General features: G+C 40.2%; 1 protein-coding gene across 1 annotated transcript in view; it reads left to right on the top strand.

Moving 5' to 3' along the window:
- slc26a4 (solute carrier family 26 member 4) overlaps positions 1-27,303 on the top strand; it is a 61,545-nt gene that overhangs the window by 12,916 nt on the left and 21,326 nt on the right. Inside the window, exons 5-12 of the mRNA XM_059986882.1 lie at positions 7,956-8,140; positions 8,238-8,402; positions 11,534-11,686; positions 14,830-14,912; positions 15,049-15,196; positions 20,317-20,430; positions 20,867-20,944; positions 27,074-27,169. Of these exons, the coding sequence (XP_059842865.1) occupies positions 7,956-8,140; positions 8,238-8,402; positions 11,534-11,686; positions 14,830-14,912; positions 15,049-15,196; positions 20,317-20,430; positions 20,867-20,944; positions 27,074-27,169 (1,022 nt within the window). The remainder of the gene's footprint in view (positions 1-7,955; positions 8,141-8,237; positions 8,403-11,533; positions 11,687-14,829; positions 14,913-15,048; positions 15,197-20,316; positions 20,431-20,866; positions 20,945-27,073; positions 27,170-27,303) is intronic.

Here is a 27,303-nt window from a genome sequence, read left to right as displayed (position 1 = left end):
ATCTTCAGACTTGCGGTTTGCAGATGGTGCCCTTCTTGCTTCCCCTTTGCCTCTGAATCATTACTTAACCCTTTGTAGCTTTCTCCTTCCGGGTAACCAAAGAAGTACAGAGTGTAGTCAGTGAAAGAATAGCAAGATTGCAGACTTTTTTAAAAAAAAAATAAGGCTTTGTTCAGTAGCTTCACATTTGTAGGCACGTTTGTCAGAAGCTTTGCAAATTTAGAATATGGCAAAGGTTCTGGAACAGGATGTGGTTTGGCACTAAATGTGAGTGGGTTGCAGTCATGGTGAAGTATGTTGCAGGTGCCAGCTCATGTGCGTGTTCTACTGCAGAGGTTTCAGATTTGGGTTGCACCATGAGATGCAGCTGGGCTGTCATGGTTAATGCCCTCCCCACATCTACACGAAACACTGTTGTAGCAAAGCAGCATCCGTCATCGGGGCCCCCAGGACGCCGGACGTGCCACCATCAGGAAGAAGGTACAGGAGCCTCAGGAATAACGCCACCAAGTTCAACAACAGTTAATGCCCCTTAACCATCAGGGTCTTGAACAAAGAGGATAACTTCATTCAACTTCACTTGCTCATCATTGAAATGTTCCCATTACCAATGGACTTGCTTTCAATGGCTCTTCATCTCATTCTTTTCAATACTTATTACTTGATTGATTATTTATTTATTTGCACAGTTTGTTGCCTTGTGCACACTGGTTGAACACCCAAGTTGGGCCATCTTTCATTGGTTCTGTTAGGGTTATTATTCTATGGATTTATTAAGTATGCCTGCAAGAAGATGACTTGTTTAAAATAATTCTGTGGGTCCATCTGAAAGCTCTTGATGTTCTTAACTGAATTAAAAGTAACCTATTTGTTTTGTATCCGAGAGTAGACCCTTGTGAACTAGGGAAAACTAGGGAAATCAGGTGAAGATTCTAAGGGATATAGCTATCATATTTTGGAGGTGACAGAAACATTTGAAATCCCTGGTAGTCATATCTGCATTGTGATGAACTACAGCTCAGTACTGAGGGTGTGACCAGAATTAGCATTGCAAAGTTTGCAGCCCTTGGGTTTCTCCAACTGCAGCAAGGTTCTTGCGCACTCCAGGTGAGCTCTGAACTAAACATTGATAGAATGTTTCATGGACTCTGTGGTTTGATGTCTTATATTCTGTGTTTATCACTTTTTCTGCTGTTGGTATGATTTGTTATTTTTTTGTGTGTTGGAGTTTGATATTTTCTTTGAATGGATTCACTGGTGTTGCTTTGTTTCATGGCTGTCTGTGGGAAGAAGAATCTTAGGTTTGTATACTGCATACAAACTTTGATCATGTTCTTTGAACTTTGAGAGCTAGTAGATATACACAGGGAATCAGTCAGTTTGGGGAGTCAAAGGAGATTGACCAGGAATCTTCTGCTAAAGTCCTGGCTCGTTTAATTAATGTTGATCTGGGGTCCAAATGCTGTTGAATGATTGTGAAAGCCTTAAAAATGGTGAACTTTTTTTTTGGAGCATTAGTTTTCAAAATGACAATGCTGATGTCAAGGCAGGACTGCAATCTAATAGTACAGTCTTTCTACAGTACACAATAGATATTTGCTGCATGTTTAAATGTCTCATGTTAGTTATGATGTGATTTTCCACAAGAATACCTATTACCTTGGATATAGTTTGGACCAAAGTTGGGAAGTCATAATTGCAGAAAATACTATTTGTGGCAAAATTTATAGGCTTCCTAATATTGGTTGTTGGACAGAATATAAGCTAGGAATTAAGTGTTCCTTCAAGAGAAATTCAGTCATCCTGTGACATTTAATGTAGAGAGAATAAGCAAAGTTTACAGTTATAATATGGAGGTAGGATGCCTTAAAGAGGGCTTTCTTGATCAGAATGCAGAGAAATCAACATAGAAACAGACTGTATGTTATAAATCTAAATTGTGAGACAAAGTTAATTAAATCTTTTTATGAAAGATCCTTTGGAGAGGAATGACATAGTTAGAATTTTATGGTGAATTTGAATAATTTAATTGCATTGAAAGCTAGGATCTTAATTCTGAACAAATCAGTTTTGTAGGTATGAGGAGCAATAGACTGAGATAAGTTGGGAAGCAATTTAAATGAGCATCTAGCTGATTAACAGCGAATTCATAAAGTAGTTTTGCAATTATGGGTTCTCTCCAGCTTACAAGTACTCAACTTGTGCAAACCAGTACAGGTGAATGAGTGTTTAGGAGACTGGCATTATGGATTATGGACTAACTGTATACAAACCATATTAACTTGAATGCAAAAACTAAATTATATAAATTTGATGGCCTTGTGGATGGAAAAATTAAACCCTGAAAAGACTGCAGAGGATATTTAGGAGTTGAATGTGTTTGAGTCTGATGGATAGAAAATAAAATGGGAAACCTGTACTCATTGGCAACTTAATAAGGTACAACACTGTACCTATTCAATTGGCCACAGGAGTGGAACCCAGAGTGGTTTTCTGCTGCTGTAGGCCACCTTCCTCAAGGTTTAACCTGTTGTGCATTCAGATATGCTCTTATGCACACCACTGTTGTAACATATGGTTATTTGAGTTACTGTCACCTTCCTGTCAGCTTGGACCAGTCTGGCCATTCTCCTTGGACTTCTCTCATTAACAAGGCTTTTGCACCCCACTGGACTGCTGTTCACTTGATCTTTAGTTTTTGTGCACCATTCTCTGTCAACTCTAGAGCAGGGTCAGCAACCTTTTTGCCTCTGTGGGCCGGATTGCATGTTAATGAGCGGATGTTGGGCCAGATAAAAGCCATAAAAAACTTGAAATATTGGAATTATCCATTTAAATACATCGTTATGTTTTGCCTCAAATTAATGAATAATGCATGCTAGAAAATCATTTGTGTTTAACTAAGGATGCCAATTAGTAATCAAAGAACTCAGTTTAGTCACAATTTATTTCAATCAAGGCATCTTTTGAATCTATTAAAAGGGACACAAAGAACCTTTAAACATAAAACATATGAACATAATGCATTGAAAGGTGGTAAATATAATCAAAAAAAGATAATTTCAATGCAAACAGTTGATAAATCAATGTGAAACTCGATGCTGCTTGTTGCTTGAAAGCTTCTCAATATTGTTGATGCCAAGAGCAAGACATTATCTGGATGGGCATCAGTCAATCTTATTCTCAAATGTTTCTTGGTGTGCTTCATTTTTGAAAATAATAGCTCACACGGATAAGTGCTGCCAAAATATGATGCCATCTTTTTCGCATGGTCCACTAAGTTAGGATACTTCCCACTTGGATGAATATATTTTCTATAGAAGTCAAGCACTGACACATCTTCAGAATGAAATTCCAATCTCAATATGTCGTCACACTGCATCTCAATCAATTCCTTCTGAAAAATTTCAGATGCATTGTCATTCATATATACCAGTGTTTGGTTTGGAACAAAATGGAACCCAGGGCCAGTGTAACAAGACGCCATGCATGTTCATCAGTGTGGTTGCGTGAAACACTCCGAATAAGGAAAAATCGCTCGCGGGCCGGATAAGCATAGTATCCCAATATTTGCCCATGGGCCGGTCAAAATACTTTCATGAGCCGGATCTGGCCCACGGGCTGTAGGTTGCCTACCCCTGCTCTAGAGTGTTGTGTGTGAAAATCTCAGGAGATCAGTAGTTGCTGAGATACTCCAACTACCCTGTCTGGCACCAGCAGACATTCCATGGTCAAAGTCACTTAGATTACATTTCTTCCACATTCTGATTTTTGGTCTGAACAGCAATTGAACCTCTTGACTATGTCTGCATGATTTTATGTGTTGAGTTGCTGCCATATGATTGGCTGATTAGATATTTGCATTAATGAGCAAGTGTGCATAATAAGGTGGCAACTGAGTGCATATTTTCTTTGGTAGAAAAGATACAAAACAGGGACCTCTGGGAGCCTTGGTATTCAGACACTGGAGTATCAATGTTCATACATCACAAGATTAATGAGCAAGTATAACAAGAAGTTTAGAGGTCAAATGCTGTGGAGAAGTTCCATAAGTAATTGGAAAATAACAGTAAATTATCCTGATCAGTTTTGCACTGCCACTGGGTGAGCTCAGACATAGAATATTGTTTTTTTTTGTAGATTGGCTAAGTCATAGGAAGTACCAGAGGTGCCTGTATAATGGATTCAAGACTCATTTATTTCTCGCGTACATCAAGCGTACAGTGAAATGCATCATTTGTATTAACAACCAACATGCCTGAGAGTATGCTGGGGGCAGCCTGCAAATGTTGTCACGCATTCCCACGCCAACATAGCACGTCTACAATGCTTAGCAGAACAGCACAACACAACGAGCAACAAAACAACGACAGCAAAACAAGTCCCTGTTCCACTCTCCCACCCACACATCCCAGCCCAGTCTGTATTCTTTGGTCTCTAGTCTCCATCAGACCAGATTCAGATACAAACGTTGATCCTTCAACTACCCCAATGAGACATTCGCAAACTTGAGCCCCAGGCATGGGTCTCAACGTTTGGGCTTCTGATCATTGGTCATCAACCTAGGACTTGCCAATTTCCAAGTTCTGGACCTGACAATTATCAGACCTTGCTCCTCTTGTTCTGCAGAACTCCAAATTTAGACTCTGGCTTGTCCTCTAATTCCCCCACATTCCTGTCCCTAAAACCCTAACCTGACCTTTGCCTCCCCTTTCTGTCCCCCCCACCACAAACCCAAAAAGAAATACTTATTTAAAAAAAAACACTAAACCCTGCAATCTCAACGGAGGTCAAAGCTCAGTGCCATCTTGCTTTCCTCCTTGGTGCTACAGTGGATTTTTTCATAATTTGCAGATAGCACAAAACTTGGAGATAAGCGAATTACATGGAAGATATTAATCAGTTTCAAGGAGGTATGGATGGAGAGATGACCAATGAAATTTAATGGTCATTATTATGAGCTTGTGCATTTTGGTAGGAGGATTGAGAAAAGATGACCAACAAGAGGGCATAACTTTAAAAGAAGCAGAGAGTGATCTGATGGATACATGGTTTGGTAAAAGTGGCAAAGCAAATGGAGAGCATGGTTGAGAAGGTAGCTGTAACCCTGGGCTTTATTAATAGAGGCACATCTCAAGACCAAGGAAGTCATGATAAATCTTTGTAAATAACACAGCCCTAGACTGTACCATTGTGTAAAATTCTGGCTACCATTCTTTGGAAAAGGTGTGCAGACTTTAGAGAGAGTGCAGCAAAGATTTGTGAACATAATTTTAGAGCTGAGTATTCTTTGAGCATAGTTGTAGAGCTGTGGTACTTCCAAGAGCAGCTGAAATTCCAGTGTGATCTCAAACTTGTTTAAAATCATGAAGTTTTCAGAGAGTAGACAGCATGTTTTTCGTGTTCAAAGTAAATGTATTATCAAAATACATAAACAGTATGTCACACTGAGATACACTTTCTTGTGGGCATTCACAGTAGAATAAAGAAATACAATAGAATTAATGAAAAGCTACACACAGACTGACAAACAGCCAGTGTGCAGAAGATGACAATCTGTGCAAATAAGATGTATCAAATGATAATAAATAAATAATACTGAGAACATGAGTTGTAGTGTCCTTGAAAGAGTCCATAGGTTGTGGAATCAGTTCAGTAAAGAGGTGAGTAACGTTATCCACGCTGGTTCAGGACCCTGATAGTGTGGGTCCCAAAGCTACTGTACCTCCTTCCTGATGGCAACAGTGAGAAGAGAGAGGGCCTGGATGGCGGGGTCCTTGATGATGGATGCTGCTTTCTTGTAGCAGTGGTCCTTGTAGATGTGCTCAGTGGTGGGGAGGGCTTTTCCTATGACCGAATGGGTGATACCCACTACTTTTTGTTGGTTTTTCTGTTCAAAAGCATTGGTGTTTCCATACCAGGCCATGATAAAACCAGTCAGAATGCTCTCTTATGTGCGTCTATAGAAGTTTGTCAAAATTTTAGATGACTTGCTGAATCTTTGCAAACTTCTAAGAAAGTTGAGACACTGCTATGTCCACTTTGTAATGGCACAATGTGCTGCTCCCAGCACAGATCCAGTGAAAAGGTAATGCCATGGAATTAAAGGTTAATGCCCCTCTCCCCCTCCAGTCCCCTGATGAGGACTGGCATTTGGACTTGCAATTTCCTTTTCTGGTAGTCAAAAATCAGCTCTTCGGTTTTGTTGACATTGACTGAGAGGCTAATGTCGTGGTACGATTCAACCAAATTTTCAAATTCTCTTCCTATATGCCAATTCGTCGCCAGCTTGGATTCTGCTAACAGTGGTGTTGTTATCAAACTTATATATGGTATTAGAGCTGTGCTTAACATCACAATCATAAGTATAAAGTAACAGGGAAGAAGGCTAAAACTTGTGGTCCACCTCTGCTGATGGAGATAGTGAAGAAGATGCTGTTGCCAATCCAAACTGACTGGGGTTGGCATGGGAGGAAATGGAGGATCCAGTTGTACCAGGATGTATCGAAGCCTAGATCTTAGAGCTTATTCAAGCAACACACACCAAATGCCTGAGGAACTCAGCTGGCCAGACAGCATCTATGGAAAAGGCTTGCGATCCTTCATTAGAATCCTCTGCCCAAAATGTTGACTGCTTACTCTTTTCCGTAGGTGTTGCCTGACCTGCTGAGTTCCTTCAGCATATGGAGTTGCTGGGGATTTCCACCATCTGCAGATTTTCTTTTAGTTCTTGGAGCTTATTGACTAGTTTTGAGGAAATGATGTTGAATGCTGAGCTGTAGTCGGTGAAGAGCATCCTGATGTATGCATCTTCAGTGTCCGGGTGCTTATGGACTGAGGGAGAAGGGATGAGTGGCCAAAAGAAACAGATGTGACACGGAATAAAACATTTTTCACAGCAAGTCTGGAATATATTCCAATGTATTAGAGCAGCTGGAATGGGGGATCCAGTACGGCATTCATAAGGGAGCTGGCTGAGTATCTGAAAGAAAAGGGCATGCAGGCGTTTTGGGAGTGAGGCTTGCTGGGTTGCTTTTGGTTGAGCCAAGATAACTTGACAGGCTGAGTAGCTGCCTTCTTCCATGCTGAAGTTATTCTGTGACTATGATACCCAGGAGAGATGTATTTCACTTGAGGAAGTGGGACATTGACAAAATATATGCCATGAGTTTTAGAAAATGAGAGGTAACCTCAGCAAAATGTACATGATTCAATAGGTCAGATTCTAAAAAGATGTTTCCCCTGGTTGTAGACAGTAAAACTGAGTAATTGGTGTCCTAGAATAAGCAATCTTTTAGGACGAGAGTGGTAGGGGAATTGATTACACTAAAGACACATCAATAGATTGTTGTGCTCATGTGGATCAGGGGGATATATGGGAAGTCTGAAGAGACTCTAGGCTGAATTACTTAATCCTTCTCTTGTTTTTAAAACAAGTGGCCTCTGTGCACAGTATTTTCCACTTTGCAGATCATTTGTCGGAACTATTGTATTTATGGGAATATAAATATTTAAATTTAGATTTGGACTTCAGTAGTCAATTTTAATAGCTTCTCAGAATTATCTCAACTAAGTCTGTCTTCTTCCAGAGTGTGCTGGTACAGAGTGAAATAGTATCAAGTCTCTGTATACACCTGGTAATGGTTTCCTGTGTAAGACCAGAAACTGAAGTACTGTAGTGGTATTTGTATGAATGTAGAATGGTACTAAGTTGTTATACCTCTTGTACCTGCTCTCACCAGTGGGAATTCCACATAAGTGAATTGTCCTAGACATGTTAGAGTGCACTTGGTACATGTGGGGCTTGCATCTGCATGACTTCCTTGCTCCAAGAAGGAATGAGAAAATTGTAAAGCTTAAGAGGGATGAGTTTGCTTGTCATGGGAATTTTCCAATTGAAAGCTCTAAGCCTACTACATTCTGCTTTTGACACACATTCTCTTGACTTTACACAGGTCCATTCCCAATTACCAGCTTGATGATAGGGTCTTTGATTCTGCAGTTGGCTCCTGATGAGAAGTTCATGATGTCAAGCAATATGACCGAATTCAGTAATGACACAAAAGTGGATATTGCTGCCAGGGATGCCCAGAGGGTTGTCATTGCTTCCACTGTCACTGTTCTTGCTGGCATCATACAGGTACTGCATTTTTAGTTGTTGATAATACCATTCTTCAACAACTGCAGCGTGTCAGTTAAATTCTTTTTGGTGATAACAGTTGTTTCCTCAATTCTAGCTTGTGCTTGGGGTTCTGCAAGTTGGTTTCATTGTTCGTTACCTCTCCGTGCCCTTGGTGGGAGGATTTACAACTGCTGCTGCCTTCCATGTCTTTGTCTCCCAGTTGAAAATAGTTTTAAGTGTGCCGACACAGAGTTACATGGGAGTCCTCTCTGTCATATATGTGAGTATTTGCTTAAACCCATCTGAAGAATTTTTATGTAATGACATTTATAAATACAGAGGATTCCAGTTCATTGGGCCAAAAAGTACAGGTTCAAATTAAGTAGCTGCCTCAGGCAGCCAAAATTCCATGGAAATAATTCAAAAGGTTTCTCAGAATGGAGGCCAGTGGCTAGTACTGTGTTAGAGGGGCCATGTTGGGACCCTTGTTATTGACAAAAAAACTCTCCTTGGGCTTCCAACTGGGTACAGGTACAGATTTTTTAACCAACGTTTTGATAGTGACTCTGCTATTTTCATCAGGGGTGATTGCTGGGCATGTCTAATCTGGTGGTGTATACATACCACTGTCATCTGTGTTTCCTGATTGATTGGATGAGGACAAACCAGCTTGCCCGCTGTCCCACCTTGTTAACTGTCATATTCCAGTTCTTACTTAGAGTGAGATCATCGTCTTAGTTATAATTCTTTTTCTCCAGATTTATCTCAATGACTTCCTTCACCAGGCAGTCCCAAAAGCCATTGAAATAAAACCTAGAAGAAAAAGAATTTTAACAAAGTTGAGATCTTGCTCTAGGTAAGAATTGGAATTTGATTGCAAACAATGTGGCACAGTGGAAATCTAATTAGTCAGTCCTCTTCCACCTCATGGTCATTCTAAGTGGACGTCCACTCTATCTAGGCCTTTCAATGTTCGATAGATTTCAATGAAATCCTCTCTTCGAAATTGCAAGGAATCACTCTGCATTCGATAAGGCTTTCATCCCTGAATCATTATCTTAAACCTCCTTTGAACCATCTCCAATGTTAGCACACCCTTTCTTAAATAAGGGAGCCAAAAATGCTCTCAATACTCCAGGAAGTAATTGCTTAAACTGGGCAAGATTTACAGTGATGCTGCCAGGACAAGAGGCCCTATGTTGTAAGGAGAGGTTAGCCAGCCTCTGTCTTTTTTACCTTTAAAATGATAAAAGATTAGCTTTATTTGTCACATGCACATCAAACCATACAGTGAAATGCGTCAATTGTGTCAACGGCCAATACAGCCTGAGGATTTTCTGTAGGCTGCCTGCAAGTGTGCCATGCTTCCAGCAACAACATAGCATGCCTACATTGTACTAACCCTAACCCATTCCACTTTGAAGTGCTGGGGGTAACCAGCGCACCCGGAGGAAACCCACATGGTGACAGGAAGAACATGCAAACCCCTTACAGAGGGTGGAGGGAACTGAACCCCAATCTTCCGATTGCTGGCCCTGTAAAGCACTATGCTAACTGCAATGCTTTGTTGGAATGTTGGAGAATGAGGGTTGACCGTAAAGGAACATTTAAAATTCCGGGAGGCGCAGATGAGGTTAGTGTTTACAGTCTTAACCCAAGGCGCATAAACTTAGCGTGAGTTGGAAAGGATTTAAAGAGACCTGAGGGCCAACTTAATCACACATTGGATAGTGAGTATATGGAGTGAGCTGCCTGGGGATGTAAATAAGGCAGATACAATGGTATCATTTAAGAAACCATTTGATAGGTGCATCAAGAATGATGAGAAATAGTGGTGTGTGGATTGCATTCAGAACACCATAAACAGAAAAGGGAAATAACTGCAGGGAAGAATTTTTCTACAGGCCAAATTAGAGTGGATTGATGACGTAATTCTGTATTTGATACCCTATCTGCCTTCCTAAACACATTGGCTACCCATTTGACATCTTCAAGAATCTATTGACTGAGACCCATATGCTCAATATTCCCTAAGATCCTATCATTCATACTATGTATGTCCTAGCCTCTGTTCATCTCTGTGCCTTGTGGCACAATAGGCAGCAAGCTTGCCATTTTTTTTTTGCATTTGTCTGTTTTTTTATGAGGTTGAGTTGCTAGCTTGATGCTCAACCCAGCACAGATGGAAAGTGTACAAGGAGCTGGCCAGATTCAAAACCTGGACCACGCATCTCAAAGTCCAGTATGGATGCCACTATACCACTGCCCAGCATGTCCTAGCCAACGGTGCTCTCAAAATGCATTGCATCACATTTGTTTGGATTAAAATCCATTTACCATTTCATAGCCCATTTTGGCAAACATTGATATCTCTCTGTAGCATAAAACTAACTTCTGCACTATCAGCTGCTCTGCTAATTAGGTAATCTGCAAACTTGCTGATCTTCTCTGCCACACCTACATTGAAGTCATTCACTTACCTTATATAACAAACAACAGAGGTCCCAGAACTGATCCTTGTGGGATACCACGATCCACAGCATTCAATTGCAGAAATCAAAGCCAGTGCCATCACCTCTGTCATAATTTTTGATCCAGTTTGTGTATTTGTCTTGGATCCCATGGATGCTAACTTCCCATGTGGGACCTTGTCAAGGCTTCACTAAAATCTATGTAAGTCACATCCACTGCAGTAATTTGCTTTGTTACCTTTTCAAAGAATTCAATCAAATTGGTCAGACAAGCTGCCCGTGGCAGAGTGATGTTGGCCACCTACGATTAGTTCCTGCCTTTCCAAGTGATCATTAACCCCCTCAGAATTGTTTTCCAGAATCTTTCCTTTTGCTGATGTTAGGCTCACAGGTCTGTCGTAACCAGGCCTTTCCTTGCTGCCTTCCTTGAAAAAAGGGACCATGTGTAGTGGGAAGGCTCCTACAGCTTGGGGCATTGGAGTTCCGAGTTTGGAGTTCAATTCTGTTATCTACTGTAAGGAGTTGGTACGTTCCCCTGTGACTGTGTGGGTTTCCTCATAGGTGCTCTGGTTTCCTCCCACAATCCAACACCGTGCCAGTTTGTGGGTTAATTGGTCAGTGTAAATTGTCCAGTGGTTAGGCTAGTGTTAAATGGCGAGTTGCTGGCTGGCATGGCTTATTGAGCCTGTTGGGCTGGAAAAGCCTGTTCTGTGCTGTTTCTCTAAATAAAAATAAAATTAATGGAACAGCTGCTGTCTATCTCTTTTATATTCCTATCTGTATTTTTCTAGGGTGCAAAATTTGGCCAAAACATTAGGAGAACACACTTCAAAACTTGCCTGGAATCTTGTATGGAATATTGGTGGCTAAATAAAGTTGAGACAGCTACTTGGGTAGAGGTGCAGCTTTTGTTACAGCTTTCATTTATTTTATTTTTCAGACTCTTATTGATATATTTCGCAATATTCGACAAACTAACATTGCAGATTTCATTGCTGGTTTGATCACCTTTGTCTTGTGTGTAATTGTGAAAGAAATCAACACTCGCTTCAAAGATAAAATAAAAGTGCCTATTCCAATTGAAGTAATTGTGGTAAGTAAGAATGATGGAGCATTAGTCTCCTATTCCTCCCTCACTTAGTTTTTGTCTTTTCCTGCCAATGATAGCTCACATTAAATGCCAGGGGACTCTTCAACTTAAGTAGTGTTTACTTAGGGAACTGAGTGCTCTGACCTGATGTTCACCTTTTGGTAGTTGAATCAGAGTCAGGAACAGGAATTTCACTCTCATCCTCCAGAGATCACTAGTGCCAATTCTCTAGACCAGTTGCTGCTCTTTTCCAAATCATTCGAGGTCTAGTAATTGCACCTCGGTTGGAGATACTCCATGTGGGGGGTGGGGGGAATCTGTTTTCAAAACATTATTGGAATGTTCTTCAGGCACCAATCTGCATACATTGAGTGATACATGGCATCGTGCCAATTCTTCCCACTTATTTTCATGATGGAGTCCCCACATGGACATATAAAGCACCTGCTCACTCAGACTCTTGTTTAAGAGTTGCAGTTCACACATTTTCTTTCATGGCTGAAAGGTTTTCCCAATTGGTTATGCAAGGGGGAGCTTACTTCTCCTTGCCTTAGCAAAACAAAGCTTTAACTGTCACACAGTTAGATGTTACTTTCCTATATAACAATTGAACCCTCTATCTAAGTCAAAGAGATGTAAGCAAGAATGAGCTTGCAATTCCAGAGCATCTTTCACAATTGCAGGTGACCTCCGTCTTGGACAGTGAAATATTTTCAACTGCAAACACGGTTGAAATGTTGGACATCTGGTAACTCATTCATGACAAGCAACCTTTCAGAAAAGCGAGGTGCTGGCCAGGCAATGTACCTAAATGATATTAATTTTCAGAACTTCCAGGATAACTCGCTAGCCATCCAAATAATGTTTTGAGATCCTATTGAACACATCTGAAAGTGTCAGTAGAAGCTTCTGTTTTACATTTGATATCTCCATATTGCGATGATGTGCCGTTAGAGTTTCAAACTAGATTTGACCTCAAGTTGTAATGCTACCTTTGAGCCAAGTCTGACAACTTCATGGCTACCTTGATGAATAACAACACCTGTTGGCTCCTCTATTTCAACATAAAGCCTAAAGGTGTTGCCGTCATATTTCCCATTTGCAGTGGTCATTATTGTACACAGACCGTGATGTTTCCCATGGTGGATGTCAGAAAAGAGCATTCTACTGCCATCTTAAGGGAACAGCAAAGAATGAAGTGTACTAGCTATTACTGTCCACTGCTCCATTAATGATAAAACAGTAAATAGATGGTGGTACAAAACCTTCAGCTGTCATGGCTTGTAATTATAAATTGTCAATGATACTTGTAGAAAGGAACAGTTTAAAAAAACATACTCTTGAGAAGTTAGTTTAAGTTAACTTAATCAATTGCTATATTTCTGATATTCTAGATGCAGTGAATGGCAGGGAGAAATAGAAAAGATCAGACTTAGATATGATGGTTCATATTTTTAGAAGGAAATCCATTATTAAATAAATCACATCAGTGAGAGTATTTTTCCAACTGGTGATCTGACCCAAAGTCTGATAAGACCATAAGATATAGGAGAAGAATTGGGCCATTTGGCCCATTAAGTCTTCACCATTTCATCATGGCTGCTTGATTTTATTTTTCCCCCCATCTCTCGGCCCCAATCTCCTGCCTTCTTCCCGTATTCCTTCATACCTGTGACTAATCAACAATCTATCAACCTCTGTCTTAAATATACCCAAGGACTTAGCCACCACAGCTGCCTGTAGCAATGAATTCCACAGATTCACCACTCTCTGGCTAAAGAAATTCCTCCTCTTATTTATATTGTTGCCTGTGATGTAATGGATGAGAGTGAGTCCTTTTTAAGATGGAAGGTCCCAAGGAAGGGAAGTAACTCGTACCATAAAGATGGAAGAGCTTCTTAAACTTAACCATTGAAACCCTATAGGTGGAGTCAGCTGGTGCTCCATCAGTGTATTTGAGTGGCAAGAACCCACATTCTAATTATAAAGTTCTAGCAGGACTTGCATTGAAGTTCCTACCTTGACATCAAGTAGCCCAAGCACTTCACATCAATGACATGTTGGCATTCTTATTAAATCTTGTGTGCACCAGGCAATTTCTTCACAGTAAGCTTTCAGAAGCACCAATGTCTTAATGACTAGGTAACCTATTAGTGATGTTGTCTAATGTGTAGGTATTGGTTAAGGCACCAAAAATATTTGCCATATAATTGCCACTTCAAAATAGTGCCATTGGATCATTTAGTTACACCTAAGAGGGCACACAGGCTCCTCGCATAACTCCTCACCTCAACTCCAGTGTCTCAACCTCTCAGAAAGTCAGCTCACATTTTTGTACTCCAATCTCTATAATGAAGACAACCTCGTGTTCACAGGTTTACGCAGTCTTCAGCACAGTAAACAGATTTGGAGTATTCATCTCTCTGCATTTTTCGTGAAATTTGTATGGAGGAGCAAAGGACACATGCATTTAAGAAAATGAGTGCTAAATTATCATATGTAAACATATTGGGCATGGTTTTAATTCTGAAGATATCAGAGGAAGGAAAGTTGGGGATAGTGGTTAATGCCACAGTTTTGAGATACATAGAATTACTTCAATGCAGGGAAGAATGACAGCATGAAGTACTGGTCAAAAATTTGAGGAAAATGTGTATAACTAGGGTGCCTAAGACCTTTGCACACCACTGTAGTAATTTTATTTATTGCACTGTGTTGCTGCTGCGAAAAATCTAATTTCCTGACATGTTGATAAACCTGATTCTGGTATTGTCTCCATTGTGGACAGATGGGAAGGGGGCCAAGAGAGGGGAGTCATGGTTTGGAAAAGAGGAAGAGAGAAGGAAACACTGGAGGGACTTTCTGTAATGATTAATAATCCAATTGTTTAGAATTAAATTACCTTGCCTAGTGTCTCAGGGTTGGGTGCGTCTGCACCCACACCACCACCTGGCCCTGGGACTCCTTCTCTGGCACCTGTCCCACACACCTCCCGTGGCGCTCCACCCTGGTCATTCCCAACATCCTTTGCTCCCGCCAGATTTACTCCACTGTGACAAATACAGTACTGTGCAAAAGTCTTGGGCAGTTTACAGCATAGATGGTGGTTATTGTTCAAACATACTGTATACGTCTGCTCGTTTCAGACTATCGTAGCTACCGGAATATCATATGGTGCTAATTTGGAAGAAAAATATAACGCTGGTATTATCAAAAAAATTCCAACGGGGTAAGAAAAATGAGGAATTTTGCTTTCATTTAAAAAGTCCAAATTCTAAAGATTCTGTTGGTATCCTCTACTACAGACTAGAATTTTTATCTGAATGATTTCAGATTGCCTGTTATTTTTTTTTACTCGTACACAGATTTTTATCACCGACACCACCAGATGTGAACTTGTTTAGTCAAATGGGAACATCAGCATTTTCTATTGCCATAGTGGGATATGCTGTGGCTGTTTCTGTTGCTAAAGTATTCGGTACCAAGCATGGTTATCCAATTGATGGAAACCAGGTAAGAAAAAACTGTGAACATACCTTCCATTAGCCTCTTGAAAGGTGGCTTGCATCCCAAATGAAAATGGGTGAACGCAAGTTCACCATTTCAGATACAACACACACAAAACTCAGTAGATTAGGCAGCATCCACAGAAATGAACCAACAGCCAACGTTTTGGGCCAAGACCCTTCTTCAGGACCTGAAAAGGACTTGAAATATTGATGGTTTGTTGACTTCCATGGATGCTACCTGACCTATTGAGTTCCTCTAGCATTTTGCACGTGTTGTTTTGGATTTCCAGCATCTGCAGACCTTCTGTTGTTTATTATTTCAAATGTATATATTTTATATTGGGATTGATTAGTCAATGCCAAAATTGTTAAGTTTATAATTTGTATTTGTATTGAAGATTTGTATTTGATTTTTAAAATAGTATCATTACAAAGCTGCAGTTTGTTTTATTTAGAGGTGCAGGGCGGAAAAGGCCATTCTGGCCAATCGACCTGCGTCGCAGGGCAATCTACCAATTTAACCCTAGCCTAATCGTAGGACAATTTAAATTGACCAATTGTCTTTAGAAAGTGGGAGGGAACTCACAAAGTCACAGGGACTGCGTACAAACTCCTTACAAAGGACTCTGGGATTGAACTCCAAACCCCGACCTTGTAATGACTTTGCACCAACCGCTACATTGCCATGATGCTCAGACTGAAATTATTCTACATATCCACAATGGAAAGAAAAATTCTAAATTCAGATTGAATTAATATCATCAATCTGAACTCAGTCAAAATTAATCCTGATGATGTTAAACTCGCGAAGATTTCTTGATTTTAAAATTAATGTCGGCGAGCTTGTAGAACAGTCAACAATGAATCACCTGTCTGTAGCACTTCCCAATTTTTTGTTTATAGTGGCATTTGTTCCAGGCTGAAACTGCAATTACTTTATCTTTACATCTGCTAGAAAAGGTCAATCTCTTACATAATAGTTCCTTAAAATGTGATGCTTATTATAAATTCACATTAATGTGAAACTGTGGCCCATTTTTGCTTTACTATAGTGCAGGTGTGCATGGACTTTACAATGAATGCTGTGTCTGGTTTAAGGCATTCTCACTGCCTGAGGACTCGATCATTTACAGAACTTGGAACAATTGGCCATCAGGCCCTTTAGGAGGGAACAGGAAGTTTAAAAATGGGAGTGCAGTGCTTGACCAGAGAAATTGCACTACCCATCCTGCAAGCTGAAATGATCCAAGCTGTGAGATGGTTGTTGTAGACTAGTTATCACAAGCCCTGAGCATTGTATGATAGCATAGTAGGTCACACGACACAATTACAGCTAGGGGCTTCGAAGTTCAGAGTTCAATTCCGATGCACTCTGTAAGAAGTTAGTCTGTCCTTCCCGTGAGTGCGTGGGTTTCCTGCAACTTTCCAAAGGTTAATTGGTCATTGTAAATTGTCCTGTGATTAGGCTAGGATTAAATGGGTGAGTTGCTGGGCATTGGATGGGAAGGGCCTGTTTCACAAAGCATCATTAATAAATAAGTGATAGCATGCTGGGAAATAAGGCAATATTAATTCCATTCAGCTGCAGGCTGAACTCCAATACCTTCAAACCTAAGGTTGTGGAGGATCTCGGCACAAACTCTATCAGTAATCTTCTTTGGATACATCTCCACATAGTAAATTAATTGACTGAGTGCATCAAAAGTGAGACAGCCTGGTCTTATTCCTTTATTTAAATTTGTTTTGTGCTCTGGGCAATGTTTGGGTTTAACATTTGCTACGTCATAGTGCTGAAGAGCTGATGAAGAGGTTTGCTGACCTGCTGCCCTATCACCACACGTGGGAACAAAAGGCTCTGTCACACTGCTGTGGTTTGTTGATTACAGATTTGCTTCACGCCCACTATGGAACCATTGGATGCACATTTATACAGCAAATTGTACTGTCTGTCACATTAATAAGACGGATGACACTTGTTCATGCGGGGACCATGCATACAATAAGTAATTTGTGAAATCAATTCCACATGCAGCTCTAAATTTATGACATAACTCAACAATACAGGTTGTTTCAATCTGGAGGGAGAACCCATTATTAAGCAGCAGAAAGAATGTACCACATAAGGGTTTCAAAAATTTGTAATTGGACTGTTGTGTAGGAATGTTGGTCGTCAAGAAGCACAGGTTTGTGTTTACAGAGCTTGTCTGAGCTTGTGAAGGATAGTGAGGTGTGGCTTTTAAAAATAAAAAGGATGTCCTGACTTTTGAACTTCATCTAAGCTTTGTTAATTCAGCCGTGGAGGCTTTTTGGACTTGTCATTCTGGGAGACAGCTTGATTATAATATTATTGAACTTGCAGCACAATCAAGTGAGTGTCCTGTACCTGATCAAAATGGATTAGATATACAGTACTGTGCAAAAATCTTGAGTATATGTAGATAACTAGGGTGCCTAAGACTTTTGCACAGTACTGGAGTAATTTTATATATTGCACTGTACTGCTGCGGCAAAACAAAAACAAATTTCATGTCATAACTGAGTGATGATAAACCTGATTCTGATAGGGGTCTCTATTGTGGATTGAGAGTGGGAAGGAGACAGGGAGAGGGGAATCGTGGTTGGGAAAAGGGGGAGGGAGTGGAAAGCACCAGAGAGACGTTCTGTAATGATCAATAAACCAATTGTTCAGAATCAAGTGGCCTTGCCTGGTACCTCAGGGCTGGGTGTGCCTGCACCCAAGACACCCCCTTCTCTGCTATCTGTCTCATGCTCCTCCTGTGGTGCTCCAACCTCACCATTCCCAACACCCTTTGCTCCCACCAGATTTACAAACTTGCTCTCTGCTCCATTTGGCAAATACAGAACTATGCAAAAGTCATGGGCATCGTAGCCACATATATGTGCCCAAGACTTTTGTACAGTACAGTATTGCACATTGTGACAGTTTCAAAGCTGTCAGATTTAGTTCCCTGCACCCCTTAAGTAAAAGACCATAAGATATAGGAACAGAATTAATCGTTTTAGCCAATGGCATCTGCTCTGCCATTCCATCATGGTTGATTTATTCTCCTTCTCAACTCCATTCTCCTGCCTCCCTGACACCTTTGATGCTTTTACTAATCAAGAACCTATCAAATTTCTCTTTAAAAATACCCAGTGACTTTGCCTGCACAGCTGGCTATAGCGAGGAATTCCACAAATTTACCACACTCTGGCTAAAGAAATTACTCCTGATCACTTCTAATCTGATGATTTACCCTCTAGTCCTCTCCACTGCTCCACATCCCTCTGCCATCCTCTCCACATCCACTCTATCTAGGCCTTTTAATATTCAATAGGTTTCAGTAAGATTCCCCCCTCCAGTCTTCTAAACTCAAGTGAGTACAGGCCCAGAACCATCAAATGCTCCTCGTACGTTAACCCTTTCATTCTTGTGAACCTCCTCTGGACTCTCAACAAAGGCAGCACACCTTTCCTTAGATAAGGGGCCCAAAATCGCTCACAGTACCACGTGTGCGGTCAGACCAATTCCTGATGAAGCCTCAGGATTACATCCTTGTTCTTGTATTCTAGTCCTCTCAGAATGAATGCTAACATTGTATTTTCCTTACTTACCACTGACCCAACCTGCAAGTTATCCTCTAGGAAATCTTGCATGGGGGCACCCAAGTCCCTTTGCACCTCTGATTTTTGAATTTTCTATCCATTCAGAAAATAGTCCATGCCTCTATCCCTTCTACTGAAGTACACAGCCACTCACTTCCCTACACTATAATCCACCTGTCACAGCTTTTTCCATTCTCCCAATCAGTAAAAATCCTTCTGCAGACTCCCTGCTTCCTCAACACTACCTGTCCCTCCACCTATCTTCATATCGTCCACAAAGCCATCAATTCCTTCATCCAAACCATTGACCTATAACATGAAAAGAAGCAATTCTCACCCTGACCTCTGCAGAACACTGCTGGTCAATGGCAGTCAGCCAAAAATGGCCTCCTTTATTCCCATTCTTTGCCTCCTGCCAGTCAGCCAATCTACTGTTCATGCTAGATTCTTTTCTATAATACCATGGGTTCTTGTCTTGTTAAGTAGCCTCATGTGCAGCATCTTGACAAATGCCTTCTGAAAATCGAAATAAACAAGGACTGACTCTCCTTTGTCTATCTTGCCTGTTAGTTCGTCGCAAGAATTCCAACAAATTTGTCAGACAGAATTTCCCTTTAAGGAAGCCAAGCTGACTGTGGTCTATTTTGACACGTGGCTCCAAGTACTGCAAAACCTCATCCTTAATAATGGACTCCAACATCTTTCCAACCACTCATGTCAGGCTACCTGCTTATTATTTCCTTTCTTCTGCCTCTTCCCTTCTTAGAGTGGAGTGACATTTGCAATTTCTCAGTCTTCTGGGATCAATCTAGAATTTAGTGATTCTTGAAAGATCATTGCTAATGCCTCCAAAATCTCTTTGGCTACCTTCTTTTGAAACCTGGGATAGAGTCCATCTGGTGCAGGTAACTTATCCACCTTCATACTTTTCAGCTTCCCAAGCACCTTCACCTTAATAATAACCATGACACTTGCCTCTTACCCCTTACACTCTTGAATTGTGGCATACTGTTAGTGTCTTCACGGTGAAGATAGAAGCAAACTCCTTTTCGAGTTCCTCTATTTCTTCTCCCCCCACAATATTACTACCTCCACAGCATAATTTTCCAGTGGCTTGATGTCAATTCTTGTCTCTCTTTTTGTATATCTGAAAAATATTGCATCCTCCTTTATATTATTGGATAGATCACCTTCATATTTCATCTTTTCTTTCTTTATCGCTTTTTAGTTGCCTTCTGTTGGTTTTTAAAAGCTTCCCAATCCTCAACTTCCCACTAATTTTTGCTCTATTAACTGCCCTCTCTTTGGCTTTTATGCTGTCTTTGACTTCCCTTGTCAGTGAACGTTGCCTCATCCTTAAAAAAGCAACTTGGAATCTATCTGCCTGTTTCCACTGATGGAGTATCTTTGCAAGAACCAAATCTGTACTAGTCAAAAAGAACAACAGTGGAATAATATGCTATTGCTGTTACATTTTAGCTGCCATTTTATCATTTGTATGATTGTGCTATATTCCAGGAATTCATAGCGCTAGGAATTTCCAATATTTTTGCCGGCTGCTTCTCAAGCTTTTTAGCAGGCACTGCTCTGTCCCGTACAGCTATACAGGAAAGCACAGGAGGAAAAACTCAGGTAATAAATAATAGTGGATAAATATGTGTTTGTATCTTGTTAAAATTCAAAGAAAATTTATTATCAAAGTACATGTATGTCACCATATACAACCCTGAGATTTTCTTGTGTGCATGATCAATAAATCTATAGAATAATAACCATAACATTATCAATGAAAAACCGTACCAAATTGGGTGTTCAACCAGGGTGCAAAAGACAACAAACTGGACAGATACAAAAAGAAAGAAAGAATAATAAATAAATATTGAGAATATGAGATGAAGAACCCTTGAAAGTGAGTGCACTGGTTAGTGGGAACATTTTTAATTATTGGGCCAGTGAAGTTATCCCTTTGGTTCAAGAGCCTGATGGTTGAGGGGTAGTAACTGTTTCTGAACCTGTTGGTATGGGTCCTGATGTTCCTGTAACTACAGTACTTCTATTTTCATTGTAGATTGCTGGACTTTTAACTGCGGTAATTGTGATGATTGCCATCCTGATAGTTGGAAAGCTACTTGAACCTCTGCAGAAGGTAACTTTTCATTTGTATTGTGACATGTTGTCTCCAGGATCGTTAGGAATAATTATGTAAGAGATGTTCATGTTAATTTGGGTTTATGCAGTCTGGCTTCACTGATCTGTGAAGCTCTGAATTTGCAAACTTTAAGGTTTTCTTTATTTTCTAAAGCCAGAATGACATTGTTTGTGATTTCCTCTCCCCACCCCAATCAACATGAAATTTGATGGTATTGCATTCAAACTGCAGCTGCAGTACAGTCTGGCGGGGAGCTGCTCTTGTTCACTCAATAATACTGTGCAATCTGGTTGCTCACAGAAATGTATTTTATTTTGTCGAGATTTATTAGAACCATAGAACATTACAGCACAGAAACAGGCCTTTTGGCCCTTCTTGGCTGTACCGAACCATTTTTTTGCCTGGTCCCACTGACCTGCACCTGGACCATATCCCTCCATACCCCTCTCATCCTTGTACCTGTCCAAGTTTTTCTTAAATGTTAAAAGTGAGCCTGCATTCACCACTTCATCTGGCAGCTCATTCCACATTCCCACCACTCTCTGTGTGAAGAAGCCCCCCCCAATGTTCCCTTTAAACTTTCCCCCCTTCACCCTTAACTCATGCGCTCTGTTTTTTTTTTCTCCCCTAGCCTCCATTGAAAAAGCCTGCTTGCATTCACTCTGTCTATACCCATCATAATTTTATATACCTCTGTCAAATCTCCCCTCATTCTTCTACACTCCAGGGAATAAAGTCCTAACCTACTCAACCTTTCTCTGTAGCTCAGTTTCTCAAGTCCCGGCAACATCCTTGTAAACCTTCTCTGCACTCTTTCAACCTTATTAATATTCTTCCTGTAACTTAGCGACCCAAAACTGCACACAATACTCCAAATTTGGCCTCACCAATGCTTTACACAACCTCACCATAACATTCCAACTCTTATACTCAATAATTTAATTTATAAAGGCCAATGTATCAAAAGCTCTCTTTATGACCCTATCTACCTGTGATGCCACTTTTAGGGAATTTTGTATTTGTATTCCCAGATCCCTCTATTTTACAGCACTCCTCAGTGCCCTACCATTTACCTTGTATGTTCTACCTTGGTTTGTCCTTCCAAAGTGCAATACCTAACACTTGTCTATATTAAACTCCATCTGCCATTTTTCAGCCCATTTTTCCAGCTGGTCCAAATCCCTCTGCAAGCTTTGAAAACCTTCCTCACTGTCCACTACACCTCCAATGTTTGTATCATCAGCAAATTTGCTGATCCAATTTACCACATTATCATCCAGATCATTGATATAGATGACAATTAACAATGGACCCAGCACTGATCCCTGTGGCACACCACTAGTCACAGGCCTTCACTCAGAGAAACAATCCTCCACTACCACTCTCTGGATTCTCCCACTGAGCCAATGTCTAATTCAATTTACTACCTCACCATGTATACCTAGCGACTGAATCTTCCTAACTAACCTCCCATGTGGGACCTTATCAGAGGCCTTACTGAAGTCCATGTAGACAACATCTACTGCCTTCCCATCATCCACTTTCCTGGTAACCTCCTCGAAAAGCTCTAATAGATTTGTTAAACATGACCTACTATTAAGTCCTTGTCTATCCAAATACTTGTAGATCCTATCTCTTAGTACTCCTTCCAATAATTTACCTACTACTGATGTCAAACTTACTGGCCTATAATTTGCTGGATTATTTTTAGATCCTTTTTTAAACAGCGGAACAACATGAGCTATTCTGCAATCCTCCGGCACCTCACCCATAGATACCATCATTTTAAATATATCTGCCAGGGCCCCTGCAATTTCAACACTAGTCTCCTTCAAAGTCCAAGGGAATACCCTGTCAGGTCCTGGGGATTTATCTATTATGATTTGCCTCAAGATAGCAAGCACCTCCTCCTCTTCAATCTGTCTAGATTCCATGACCTCACTACCTGTTTGCCTTATTTCCATTGACTCCATGCCAGTTTCCTTAGTAAATACTGACGCAAAAAATCCATTTAAGATCTCCCCCATTTCTTTTGGTTTCATACATAGCCGACCACTCTGATCTTCAAGAGGACCAATTTTATCCCTTACTATCCTTTTGCTCTTAATATGCCTGTAGAAGCTCTTTGGATTATCCCTCACCTTGACTGTCAAAGCAACCTCATGTCTTCTTTTAGCCCTCCTGATTTCTTTCTTAAGCATTTCTTTGCACTTTTTATACTCCTCAAGCACCTTATTTGCTCCGTTTCCTGTACACGTCATACATCTCTCTCTTCTTCTTTATCAGAGTTCCAATATCTCTTGAGAACCAAGGTTCCTTATTCTTATTCACTTTACCTTTAATCCTGACAGGAACGTACAAACTCTGCACTCTGAAAATTTCTCCTTTGAAGGCCACCCACTTACCAATCACATCCTTGCCAGAGAACAACCTGTCCCAATCCACACTTTTTAGATCCTTTCTCATTTCAAATTTGGCCTTTTTCCAGTTTAGAACCTCAACCCGACGACCAGATCTATCTTTTTCCATGATCAAGTTGAAACTAATGGTGTTATGATCACTGGAACCAAAGTGTTCCCCTACACACACTTCTGTCACTTGTCCTAACTCATTTCCTAATAGATCTAATATTCCATCCTCTCTAGTTGGTACCTCTATATATTGATTTAGAAAACCTTGGAACACATTTTACAAACTCTAACTCTAACTTTAACAGTATGGGAGTCTCAATCAATATGTGGAGAATTAAAATCCCCTACAATCACAACTTTATGTTTCCTGCAGTTCTCTGCTAACTCTCTGCAGATTTGCTCCTCCAATTCTCGCTATTGGGTGGTCTATAATGCAACCCCATTAATGTGGTCCTACCTTTCCTGTTTCTCAGCTCCACCATATGGCCTCAGTAGACAAGCCCTCTAATCTGTGCTGCCTGAGCACTGTTGTAACATTTTCCGACTAGCAATGCCACCTCCCCCACCCCACCTTTCATTCCTCTGCCTCTATCACATCTGAAACATCAGAACCCTGGAACATTAAACAGCCAGTCCTGCCACTCCTGTAGTCAAGTTTCACTGATGTCTATAATGTCGTAATTCCATGTGTGAATCCACACCCTCAGCTCATAGCATTTGAGTTGAAGTAGACCCACCTCAGAAGATTATTACCACCACACACAACCCTTCTATTTGTGACTTTGCATGAACTTTTAACATCATTTATTTTCACCCCCCCCCCCCCCCCACCTCCCAGCTCCACTATCTGCTCTGGTTAATTGTCTGAGTTGAAGATAAGATTCTTCACCTCTTAGCTCCCTGGTTCTGAAAATAATCACGTCATTAACGGGCCATTCCCGCATCCCATGCATCACAATTGAAGGTGTCTCCCTGCTGCAGGAAGCAAAAGGAAGGAGAATTGATTGCTCATAAAATGGAGGAGTTAATTTAAACTCATTCACTGTGGTATTTCTACACTGGTTCACCACAATTTTAAGGCAAGGGCAGATTTGCAATGTAGATCATGGAGGGGCCCATCAGAGCAATGATTTTTTTTAAACCACATATAGTTCTGATGTGGTAGACATTGTGAAACGTGCACCTTTTCCTGAATTCCAAATGCATATTCAATGGCTTCTTCAAAACAATTTTCCCATTTGAACAGTGTGGACTGCTGTTGTCATGTTGTCAGTCTATTGGCATTGTACATCTGCTGGATGTTGCAGAGAGTTTGATTTGCCATCTAAACCAGTGTAAACTAGGATTAAATTGACCTTTCACTCAAATTCTAATCTATTCCTTTGCATATTCAGAAACAACATGTGAAAGACATAAACAAAATAACCACGTTAAAAAGACATTTGGACAGAAAAGGTTTAGACCAGGGGTTCCTTATGCCAGGACTAATACCATTTATGCCAGGACTAATACCATTAAGCAAGGGGTCTGTGGACTGCAGGTTGGGAAGGAACCCTTAGTTGAGATGGGTGTGGAGAGAAAATGAGACTAGTTTAGGTTGGCACCTCGTATGGACAAATTGGGCTGAAGGGCCTGATGCCATTCTATATTCTACAACTCTATATGGCTCTCAGCAATGTGCTTCCAATTAGTTAGATCTATATCAACACAGGCCTATAAATCTAATCCTTCTCAGTCAGCGGCAAGCGAAATTCAAACAATTATCTCCTCACTTTTATTTTCTGAATAATTGTATCAGTGCTTTTTCTTTCTTGTATCTCTTACCATATCTAATTAATGCCTCTTGTAACTGCTATTTTATTGGGAAGAGTTATTGTTGTCTCAGTGTCTTTCCCCCTTGCTGAGCACATTGTCCTTCAACATTTTTTTAGTTGCGGCAGTCACCAGTGCACTATCTTATATTCTTTCATATTGCTGTGCACAAGCTAGTTGCATATTTCCATCTCTTGGCATGGATAAACTGAGAGCTTCAAGGAGATAGAATGGTGTTATTACTAAAGTGTGTGCAGCTCTCATACTTAAAAAAAAAATGACTCCCATAACCGATCCAAACTTAAACAGAAAACCTTGCAAATTGGAGATCCAGATAGCACTTGCAGTCTTAGTTTAGGGTTTGTTCATTGAGGCACCTCCTGGAAGGACTATAAAATCAACAAACTGAACAGCAACATCCTGATTCCTTCTATTATTTATGTATGCAGCTCATCAGATTTTCAGACAAATGTTCTCAAAACTTCACACTGTGCTTCTGTCTCAAAGAATGTGCTGCTTTAGCCAGTCCCCATCAGCTATAAATTTCCAGGTCTTGGGCTGATATTGGATGGGGGAAAAGAGATGGTATCTTTAATAGTTATTATATTTCCAGACATGTAATCCAAAGGCCTGGAGGCCATCAGGACAGCAAAAGACTTTCATTTCAGTTAATAACACACTTATAAATGTAAAAGTTAAAGATGACTACAAACTTCTGGATTGTCCGAAAGTCCCAACTGGATTATTAATGTACATTGGATAGGAAATCTGGTGTTCTTACTCAGTTTGGTAAATGTGTCTCCAGACTCAGCAACTTGGTTGATTTTAACCTCCTCAGTTCAAAGAGGATATGGAATACTGTATATGCTGGCTCTGCCAGTGATGTCCTGATACTGAAAAATCAATAATAAAATTCAATTTGTCAAGTTCTTAGTTCTCCGCTCTCTCTTGCTTTTCTTTTTTTTTGTCCTTTAGTCAATTCTTCCAATGCCCTACCCTTCCCACCTTCCCAGAGTGAACTGGTAGTTGCATGATCAGTACATGTGATAGATCTTATTAAGGTGGTGGGACATCACTTATTTTTGTTTCCTTTTAACAAAACTGGTAAATGAGAAAAAGAGTTGTTTTAAGAGTTGTTTTAAAACATCCAGCTGCCTCCTTTGGAGCAATGTGCCGGAGACTTGTACTCAGTTGGCCATTGGTGTCACATGTGGCTTGCAAAGTGATCCCCGAGGAAGTTTGTCAGAATGACAGAAATTGCATTTAATAAACAAATGTAAATGTCTTTTGAAATGCTGAGAATTAACGTTGTATAATAAATTGAATTTTCTCATTAGTAATATTTCTTCCTATTGATTCAATACAGAACTTCATTTACAGTTCAAAGGAAACATTGCTGGAAGAACTCAGTGGGTTGAGCAGCCTATGTGGGAGTAAAAAGTATAAGTTGATGTTTTGGGTTGAGACTCTACATCAGCATGTCCTCCACAGATGCTGCTTAACCTGCTGATTTCAAAAGTTCAAAGTACTTTTATTATCAAAGTATGTGTGTGTGTGTGTGTGTATTATTTATTTATATGTGTATATATATTTTTAAATTAGTAAAAAGTAATGAGACGTGAGATAGTGTCCATGAAAGTGTGATCATTGGTTGTGGGGAAAATTTCATTAATGAACAAGTGAACTTGAGTATAGTTATCCCCTTTTCTTCCAGTGTTCTATTTTTTTTTGTTCCCGATTTCAGCATCTTCAGTGTCCTTTGTCTTTATCTCCACCTCTTGGACTCCATTTTACTGTACTAGAAAATTATTGTGAAAAATAGTGGGCGTAACATGAAACTGTAAGCTGAGTTTTGAAATGCTAAGCATTGTATGTTTGATATTCAATTTTTTTTTTAATTCAGTCTGTACTGGCAGCAATTGTCATTGCCAATTTGAAGGGAATGTTCTGGCAATTTTTTGATGTTCCAGTTTTATGGAGGCAAAACAGAGTTGATTGTGTAAGTATTTTGAAAACCGTCCTTGTTGAAACTGTTCATTAGAAAATTTGGAGACTTCATACTCTTAAGAATTGGGTATGACTAAGATATATGACTGCCACCTTAGAGTCCCAGTTAGCATGACACTATTACAG

Source organism: Hypanus sabinus, chromosome 13 (genome assembly GCF_030144855.1).
Source record: "Hypanus sabinus isolate sHypSab1 chromosome 13, sHypSab1.hap1, whole genome shotgun sequence".
Taxonomy (NCBI): domain Eukaryota; kingdom Metazoa; phylum Chordata; class Chondrichthyes; order Myliobatiformes; family Dasyatidae; genus Hypanus; species Hypanus sabinus.
The sequence above is the reverse complement of the archived record's forward strand: the minus strand, read 5'-3'. Positions and strand labels throughout refer to the sequence as shown.